Below are 10,337 nucleotides of genomic sequence, written 5' to 3'. Positions count from 1 at the left end.
AAAGTTTTGAATGGTCGCCCTAAAGCTTATTGTGCCTTTAACCTCCTCGGCGGTATTCCTGAGTGTAGCTTGGGGTAAAATTTCATTACCAAGAGCGGTAACCCCGAGCTACACTCGGGCTTACCATGCGGCGTTGCTCAGGGAGTCCCTGCAGCACTTACCTTGTCCTTCGCTCCCGCGATGTTTCCCCTGCAGCGTCCCCGGCCATCTCCTCCGGCCGATGCCGGCATCCGGCTTCCGTTTTCCGGTCCCTGTGACGTCAGGACGTACGGGAGCCGGAAACCGGCGGCAAATTTGAAATTTTTAAAAAATTTCATTTTTTTAAAAATGATTATTATATTGTAAAACATTGCTGTTTCAATGCATTTCACATATATTTTGTCCCTACTGCTTTGTCCTGTGCCCTGCCTACATTTTGACTGTTCTTTCTGCCTGGAAACTTAGAAAAGTTCATGGCGTCCAAAAAGCGTCCCTTTACGTCAAAAGCAGTTTTAGACCGGCTAGAGAACAGCGATAGTAAATCAGAACCAATTGCAGAATTGAGTGATAATGATTTGTGGGGAAATTCGTCATCAAACACTGAAAACGATTTTGCGACTTTGCTCAGCGATGTGCGAATTTGCCTCTGTATTTCAAATTTCAGTGTTTTTGGTTTGATTACATTATTGAATTAAATATATTATTATTATATTATTATTTTTTATGATTATTTATTAAATTATAATTTATGATTTAGTGTTTCAAGTTTTATCCTACCCGGAATGTTTACTAGACTCTTGTTCGGACAGATTTCAGTGAGTTATTCATATTTCCATGCAAAAAAATGGTACCTCTTTCAGCACAAAAAATCAGAAATAATCAGACCGCCAAGGAGGTTAAAAACACCTTCATTTAATTTTTCCCTTTTGTATTTTGAGAAAAAAGTTTACATTTTTGCAAAATCTTTTCTTTAAAACTGAAATTTTTAGAGAAATAAAAACTCCCAATGTAACTTATCCCTATTTACCATCACCAACTGCTCTCTGACAGTACATATTCTGACACCAACTGCTCTCTGACAGTACATATTCTGAATAGCAATAGCAGGTGGGCACTCCTGGCTAATGATTGCTTGGGATGGTTATTCTCCCTGCTGATACCATTCAAGGTTCCAAAGCTTGGCGTTTGTCCAGATGAAGATTTGCGCTCTGGCTGTCAGGTGACCTCTGATCAGTCAGGATCTGTCCACTTAACAAGTCAGAGAGGGATTTGGCTGTGAGTGTGTAATGCTTAGTGTCAGGTAGTGGAGCCATAAGCCTGGGATTATCCCGTAAAGAGGGCCTGTCTCCATCCTCTTATGTCTTAGCGAGGCCAGAATACGGGAGAGAGACAACAGTCGCACCAACATAGGGAATATTTAGGCTGTGGATTGCGCTGCCATGCCTCTAAGCAGATCCCTGTCTGTCACCTCTCTGAATGGCCTGCCACAGTGGGATGAAGAGGACCTGCCTATTGAGGATCTACTGCTCTTCGAGATCTCATGGGAAGTCACCAATAAAGGTTGGTAAGCTTTTTTTTATCAAGGGGATCTAGGATTAACCTGTGCACCCTCATCAGATGTATTTGTTTGTAGCCATTACCTAAATGGCTCTGTTATGAAGGATTTAAGGGATTTTTTTTTTTCATTTTGACAGCTACAGTGCTTTTCTCGTTGTCCCTTAAGTCCAGTTTCACACGGGCTTCGGCTTGTAGAAGAGCAGTGTAAACAGTAAGCTTTGACAAAGCATTTGCAGAGCTTTCAGCAACGTTGTTGAAGCTTTTAAAGTACCATTCAACTCCAGTTTGTAAATGTTAAACACAAATCCTAATGAGGGCGTTGATTGCCACTTTAGACAAGCTGCTAGCAGGCTTCAAACAAGCTTTCTCTGCAAATGCTTTGTCAAAGCTTACTGTTCACATTGCTCTCATACAAGCTGAAGCCTTCAGCTTATATGAGAGCTTCATGCACACGGGGCATTTTGATAACGCTGGTAACGTTAGCTGTGTAAAGTCATGGTAAAAATGTGAGTTTTTCAGCTTTTTTTTGCATTTTTGCATTAGCGTTTAACTGCGTTTTCCCGCATTTTTCCATGTTTACGGTTTTTAGCATTTTTTCCCCAAAAAAAATTGGAGGGGTAAAAAAAACTTTTTGCGGCATTTTACTGTATTTTACCATGTTTTGCAGCTTTTTGTCACATTTTTTAAGCGTTAGAGTGTTTTTACAACTAAAAAGCTCCTCTAGAAACCCACTAGTTCTGGGTTTTTTTCCAGCCAAAAAACATCCCAGCCAAAAAACGTTCATTATAGTCTATGTGTGCATGGACACATAGGATAACATGCTGGGGGGTAAAAACATCTGCTGTAAAAACATCAAGTGTGCATGAAGACTAATTAAGGGCTCATGTACACGGGATGTTTGGAAAACTCGTCTGAACAATGGAAACTGACTGCTGGAAAACGTAGGTTAAAAAACGTCTGTTTAGCCACGTTTGCATACTGCGTTTATGCGCGTTTGCGTTTTGAAGCTTTTTTTTAAGATAACCTCAGGAGACCTTCCAAAATGTCCAGAATGCACTGAAAAACAGTAAAGAATTAACTATTTCAGACATTTGAGAGAAATAGAGAGAGCAGAAGCAGAGAGAGCAGTATTTGTTGAGATGACCTGTCTTTTCTGGTTGTATTCACTATGGATCCCATCATGAGTATAATGCGGCACGTTCAACCATTTTTTCCTTCACGCGAAACCTGGAACTGACTGTGCTGGTGTACCGGGTCCATTTGAATACATGGAAAACGCTTTGCATGCATTTCTGATGATGAAAAAAGGCTTTGGACAGCATCTTGATATTTAACAGTTAAAAAATGTTTCTAAATGCAAACGCTTATAAACGCATTTACAAGCGTTTGAAACGCTGATAAAATCTACTCCTGAACGCAAGTTTGGTGCGTTCAAAAAAATGACTGTAAACTCAACTGCGGGTAAACGACGATGTGTACATGGACACATAGGCAGGGGCGGACTGACAACTCATGGGGCCCCTGGGCAATAGGGGATCATGGGGCCCCTGTGTCCTTGCCCAAATTCAAAAAAGCCTATGAAAAAGGTACCTGGGGAATCTCATTGGGCCCCCTACTGACCCTGGGCCCTTGGGCAGTACCCGAGTTTCCAAATGGTCAGTCCGCCCCTGCACATAGGAAAACATTAGCGAGAGTTCAGGGGCTGCTGAAAAAAAGCAGAAAAGCTCCTGAACATGTGTTTATCAGCTGCAGTGTACATGAACCCTAAATGTAAGGACTGAAGAGGTTGATGGAGTTTTACAATGCCTTTGTAACAATGCTTTGTCAGGTGGTCATTGACGAATGACTTTGATCATCTGGTAGGAAGCCAGCTTGGATTAGAGCACCTACAAAATATACGACCATGGGCATGTGAGACCATGGGCAATGCACTGACCACTGTGAAAAAAGGGGGCTGCAGGTTTTACAAATTTACATTCAGATTACTACTCCCTGGTCATTCACATAGGAAAGGGCCAGTAATATGAACTGCTAGAATCACACAACCACCAATCAGGACTCTCAGCAGAAGGTTGGAGATGGTGTTAGAGAAGTCACTGCAGTTTTCATAACTAACGCTCTTGGCACAGGAAAGGCTTTTTCATACAGGTGTTGAAATGTAAAGTATCCTTTAAGAAACATGAGCACACCTCTAGTGTTAATGAGCTTCTCAGGCGCATTGCACAAACGTTCAAGTCACGTCCAATGGCGGCTCCTCAACTCCCGAAGGCTCAAATGGGAAATGATCACTTTTGATGCTCTGTAATTGCACCTGAAATGCTCTGTAAATACAATACACAGGTTATTTATGGTGTGCTTGTGGCCCATTTCAAAATCAATGGAGGAGGTTACAAAATGCAAACAGCTGGCTGAGCTGTGATTTTATGATCCTGTTCCCTGACCACCCATCAAAATGCTAACATCGTAGCCTGACAGGTCTGTACACATGCCACAATGCTTTGCGACCGTGGCATTTTTATATTTAAAATTCTGGATAAACCCCCTTGCACACTGCTATATACCCTGTACAATGAACACACAGGGAATTTTGATTCACACATATTGCAATACATGTTTAAGCTGGCCAACTGCGTGAAAGTAATCTCTCTCTGGCCAGTCCCGGACCTGCTCCGCAAAATGCAAATGCTACAGTGGATATAGTGCCAATATGGGGCATATAGATGCAAGTTGGAGGAGAGCTACAGGTTAGGGACAGGCCAGAGAGGGATTACTTTGATTCAGTTAGCCAGCTTAAAGTGTTACTAAACCAATAACAGTACAATCAGTCTGTATATGCAGTAAAGCATGCTTGTTATACTCACTGTGGAACTTAAGGGGTTAATCCGCCACAATGTGTAAAAAGGATTTTTGATCCTGTCTTCTCTGATCCTCCCCTTCTTTTGCTTCCCCAATACATCTGCTGATAGAACAGAGCCTTGGGGGCAAGCTGCACATGCTCAGTTTGGTGTATATTGCTAGATAGTTTTTTTCTTGGGAGAGTGCATGTGATCAGCAGAGGGCCAATCAGTGCTGTCCAGACAGAGGTCAGGGGTTATGCAGCCTTATAGGACAATCCAAGAAGAATGAAAACTCCTACAAGCTTTAACCAGTGCTCAGCTAGACACTGATAGAAGTCACAAAACTGTAATATACTGCTGATGAGAAAAGGTATTTAGCAGTTTTTATTTACTAAAATAATTGCATTTACGTGTTCTGTGTACTGTGGGAGACCGGATATAGTGAATGCAGGGTCCTGGGTTTAGTAACACCTTAAACATGTATTGTAATATGTGTGAACCAAAAATCCCTGTTTTTTCGTTGCAAAGTTTGCTAGAAAGGGTAGCAGAGGGTACTTGTAGAGTTTCTAGTGTCACCATGTGGTCACACCCCTTTAGCACCTGATGGATTATATACATGTACAAGCTATTTTGAGTTGAGCACAGGTACATCTTATTCTATTGCGCCTGTGAGCCAAACATTCTTTTTGCAGTTGCAGTGCAATTTTTTACTACAAAATCTCCCTTGGGGTTGAAAAAAAAACATGTTCAGGAGGCGGCAGGATCACTTTCTGAATGCCTGTCAACCTCTGCTATGCTGCCCTCTGAAAAGCAATCCACAGTGGATCCACAGAAGCCTGACTCTACAGTGCATACACCCAGCTACCTATTTTCAAAGCTAGCATGAAAAAGCCTGAAGGTGCAAGGGGATAGGCTGTACAAAACTGGGCCACAAGTGAAACTGTGTAAGTGCCTTTGGCAAACAGATTTGGGTTTTCTCTTCACAATTTGTTCTGAAAAATGAAGTAGATTTGGATAGTTTTCTTCTTTTGTTCAGCACTGATGCAGTTTGTGCACCATCATGATTAGGGTTCACTAAGGTATCTATTTTCAAAAATGTTTTGGAATATTTACCCTTACTTATAAAGCAGTATTAAACCCCAAACCAAAAATGTATTATATTGCAGCTTACCAATCATTAGATGCTGTGGCTGCATTAGTTTTCTTTATTGCTTTTTTCCCTCTGATTTCAGTAACACTCCTTTATTAGTGTCCCCCACTCTAGATGAAGGAGCACAGGAGGCACAGCAGTATTGTCAGCCTTGGGTAGGGGAGTGTTATATGTATCAGGAGATTTATAATGCACTAACAAATTGAAGTCAAACTCCACCCAATATTTTATGATCAGTTACAGCAGGGTTCTCCAAACGTTCTATACAAAAGGCCAGTATACTGTCCTTCAAACTGGACTGTGTGCATTGGAAGTAGAAAATGTCTCAGCATCAGTGGGACCAAACAATGCCACATCTTTGGTGCCAGTGAGAGGAATTGTGCCCCATCCTTGGTGTCATTGGGGAAGTGTGCCGTGTCATTGGGAGGAATTGTGCCCCATCCTTGGTGTCATTGGGGAATTGTGCCATGTCATTGGGAAGAATTGTGCCCCATCCTTGGTGTCATTGGGGAATTGTGCCGTGTCATTGGGAGGAATTGTGCCCCATCCTTGGTGTCATTGAGAGATATTGCACCCCTTCATTGGTGTCATGGGGGGAATTATGCCTCATTCTTGGTGTTAGTGGATGAAATAGTGCTCCAAGGGCCTGATAAAAGCAAGCAAAGGGCCGCCTCTGGCCCCCAGGCCACAATTAGGAGACCACTGAGTTACAGCAAACAGATTTTTTATCCTTTTGGGATAAAGGTTTTAATAAAATAAAAATAAAAGCTGATCATTTCAATCACCCCTGCCAATGTTAAATGATTCAGCTCATCTCTGTAACTGATACATTCTTCTGGAGAACTTGCGCTTTTAAATCACAACAGACTTGCTGGCTGGATCACCAGGTAAATATGGAAGAAAGAAAGCATAAAAAAGAAAATGAATGCAGCCATCACATCTAAGTATTGGTAAGCTGCAATATAATCAATGTTGCTTTTGGCTTTAATACTGTTTTTACACATTGGGGTCATTTTGGCATGCCGTCCAGAGTGCCTTTTCACAAATGTTTACCGCATACAGAATGAAGGATGGATGTTTACATAAATAGTAATAGGAACATTTGGGCTTTATAAAATGGTTGTACCTTTGATGCTCAATCTTGCCAGAAAGATGTCACTAAAATATATCTAAAGGTTTTTTGTTTGTTTTTTTAGTTTTTGGATGAGCAGAGAATAGTAAAAACCCATCACTTTTTTTTTCTTTTGGGGGGATTTACCATCACTTCATGTCCAAAGTGAGGAAAATTCCTTTTTCAAGTAACAAAATTGGGCCAGTGCTGTAAATGGTGCCTGCATTCTGGAGGTTTTATTTGTAAAGATTGTTTTTTAAATCACACAGAACATATTAAAACATTCAAATGTCAAAACAGAAAATGTTTCTGGGGATAACACAGCTCCATTTGTGACACTTCAGCCAGCACAAGGAGCACATCAGCTGTGCTGCACTGCTTGTATGCTAACGAGGAACATACTGAATGGAGGAGAGAGTAGAGTGATAGAGCAGTCTGCTGCTTCTCTTTTCTCTATCCAGCCATGGGCTGAGGGAGGGACCAGGGGCGGACTGATCATTTGGAAACTCAGGCACTCCCCGAGGGCCCGGGGTCAGTAGGGGGCCCCATGAGATGCCCCTGGTACCTTTTTCATAGGCTTTTTTGAGTTTGGGCAAGGACACAGGTGCCCCATGATCCCCTATTGCCCGGGGGCCCCATAAGTTGTCAGTCCACCCCTGGGAGGGACAAGACCTATATGTAATACTTATATATGTAAACCCAAGAAGAGAAATGCAGTATATTGCAGCTTACGGTCCCTACATGTGATGGCTGCCTTAGTTTTATGAATTTTTCATCCTTTTTTTCTATTATTTTCACCTGTTGATCCTGCCATTAACACACTTTTTATCCTAGGGTGGCAACGCTCACTCACTGTACTCCATGGTAAGAACCATGGTTGTCACACATGCTTGACTTTAAACATGTCTGCCTTTGTTTATCTCCATTACATGGTGGATTGATGGGATTAGTATTTTACAAAAGAAAGATGGCATTGTTTTATCTGGTAATTTCTGTACTTGCTGAAAATGTTCTTACCCTGAATAAAATAAATGACTACAGCCACCACGTGTGGACTGGTAAGCTTCAGTATATTGCATTTTTATTAGTGGTTTAAACACACTTTAACTGCAGAGGAGAAAAATCAAACAGGGCTGTGCTGGTGGCAGAGCTGTGTAAATATCAGGACTGGATGGACAAAAATTCAAATCCTTTTTCAGATAAAATGGCTTATGTATATATATTTCATCTGTGCATGTATCTGCTTGCCTGTAGTTCAGCTTTAATGGATGAACTGGGGCAACCATTCAACTGGCCGGTCCGGAGGAAGCTCCCTTTGTGGCCCCGGTGAGTTAATCATTTCTTGGTTTATTGACTGAAAAGGTGAAGTAAAGGGGTGAAAGTTATTGACAACAACAGCCGGTTCACAGAGAAGCCAGGAGGCAAAGTACATGGAGGTCAGGGCCTCCTAGTGATCAACAGATGGATACAATGTAAGGTACACAGTGAATGACCAGTGTCTGGTTGTTGTCTTACCTCACACAGACACTAGATGGCAGTAAAACACCACATGATGTTATGGAGGGGTTATGGCTGTACAATGGTGTACCATTAACCCATCACTGGCCAGCAATCTGATGGCATTGTTCTCAATGTACCAAACTGATGAAAGGTGAAATCAGGCTTTCTCTACTTTATCATTCTGTGTTTCTCTTTGCAGTGCTGAGATGAAAAAGCTATGTATTGAATTAAAAGTAATGGTCGGTTTATAGACACAGAGTTCAGCAACCAACAATGAGAAATGTATTTCCACCTCTAAGCATTATCTTGGCTGCTTCTGATGCCAGACTATCATTGTTAGAATTTTTGTCGCCTACCATGAAATAATTTGCACATGGCTAATAACACATGGACATGGAGTTTCATTATTCTCAAGTGTTTTTCACTGCCACAGATACTGCATGCGATATTTCAGCACACATTTATCACACTCAAATAGCCAATATTAACTAATTATTTAGTTATTAATTAAGGTTTTAAACCTTAACCTAAATCCACATCCTGACATCCTGACCTTTCACATTAAGTCAGCCATTATCAGTGATAATAATTACAACAAAAATTGTATCAGTAATACAATTAAGCTGAGCATTTTCAGAGCCTAAATAAATCCAGACTGTAATATATAAAAAAAAATGAAAAAGAAAATGTAAATGTAAGGGCTCATGTACACGGGGCATTTGGAAAAGTCTTCTGAATGATGGAAACTGGTTGCTGGAAAACGTAGGTTAAAAAATGTCAGTTTAGCTGCGTTTGCATACCACATTTATGTGCGTTTGCATTTAGAAGCATTTTTAAAAGATAACCTCAGGAGACCTTCCCAAATTCCCAGTATGCACTGAAAAATAGTAAATAATTAACTATTTCAGATATTTTTAGAGAAATAGAGAGAGCAGAAACAGAGAGAGCAGTGTGTGTTGAGATGACCTGTCTTTTCTGGTTGTATTCACTATGGATCCCATCATGAGCATAATGCGGCACGTTCTACCATTTTTTCCTTCACGCGAAATCTGGAACTGACTGCGCTGGTGTACCGGGTCCATTTGAATACATGGAAAACACTTTGCTTGCATTTCTGATAATGAAAAAAGGCTCTGGACAGCATCTGGACATGGAACAGTCAAAAAACACTTCTAAACGCAAACGCTTATAAACGCGGTTAACAGCGCTTACAAGTGTTTGGCGTTTGAAATACCGGTAAAATCTCCTGAACGCAAGCTTGGTGCACTCAAAAAAAACAACTGTAAATTCAACTGCCTGTAAAGGACTGTAAATGAAGATGTGTACATTGACACATAGGAAAACATTAGGGGGAGCTCAGGGGCTGCTGAAAAAAAAACGCTGAACAGCTCCTGAACGTCAGTTTATCAGCTGCAGTGTACATGAGCCCTAACAACTTCCCTACCAAGCCAGTTCTGACATTTCTCTCCTACATGTAACAATCATCTTTTTTTGCTATAACATGACTTAGAACCCCAAACATTATATATTTTTAAGTAGAGGCCCTAAAGAATAAAACGGTGGGTGTTGCAACTTTTTATGTCACACAGTATTTTCACAGTGGTTTTTTTAACCAAATTCTTTGGAAAAAATACACTTTAATGAATTTTATTGCATACAAACACAATATAATACCAATCTTTGGTAAAATGTAAAAGATTATGTTACACCAAGTAAATAGATACCTAACATGTCATGCTTTAAAATTGCGTACGCCCGAGGAACGGTACCAAACTACAGTATGTAAAAATCTCTATAGGTGACTTTTTAAAAGCCTTTACAGGTTACCAGTACAGGAGCTCTGGGGCCAGAATTATTGCTCTCGCTCTGATGTTTGCCATGATACCACACATATACGATGCGATTTCCATTTACATATGCGCACAAGAGCGATGCATGTGCTCACCTTTGTGCGTGAGTACAGTGGGATGGGGGTGCTTTAAAACTACAAAAACCTGGACTGTCTGTGCAAAATGCAGCAGTTGTGAGAATGTCTTTTTTACTGACGGACTGACCGTTTGGAAACTCGGGGACTGCCTGAGGGCCTGGGGTCAGTAGGGGGCCCCATAAGATGCCCCTGGTACCTTTTTCATAGGCTTTTTTGAGTTTGGGCAAGGACACAGGGGCCCCATGATCCCCTATTGCTCGGGGGTCCCATGAGTTG

General features: G+C 41.2%; 1 protein-coding gene across 1 annotated transcript in view; it reads left to right on the top strand.

Annotated features, from left to right (window-relative positions):
• The first annotated feature begins 1,220 nt into the window (after positions 1-1,220).
• Positions 1,221-10,337, top strand: part of GYS2 (glycogen synthase 2) — a 76,584-nt gene continuing 67,467 nt past the window's right edge. Inside the window, exon 1 of the mRNA XM_089689127.1 lies at positions 1,221-1,539. Within this exon, the coding sequence (XP_089545253.1) occupies positions 1,419-1,539 (121 nt within the window). The 5' untranslated portion in view covers positions 1,221-1,418. The remainder of the gene's footprint in view (positions 1,540-10,337) is intronic.

Source organism: Staurois parvus, unplaced genomic scaffold (assembly GCF_062004578.1).
Source record: "Staurois parvus isolate SC_StPar_1 unplaced genomic scaffold, SC_StPar_1.0 ptg000469l, whole genome shotgun sequence".
Classification (NCBI taxonomy): domain Eukaryota; kingdom Metazoa; phylum Chordata; class Amphibia; order Anura; family Ranidae; genus Staurois; species Staurois parvus.
This window is presented reverse-complemented; position numbering and strand designations above follow the sequence as displayed.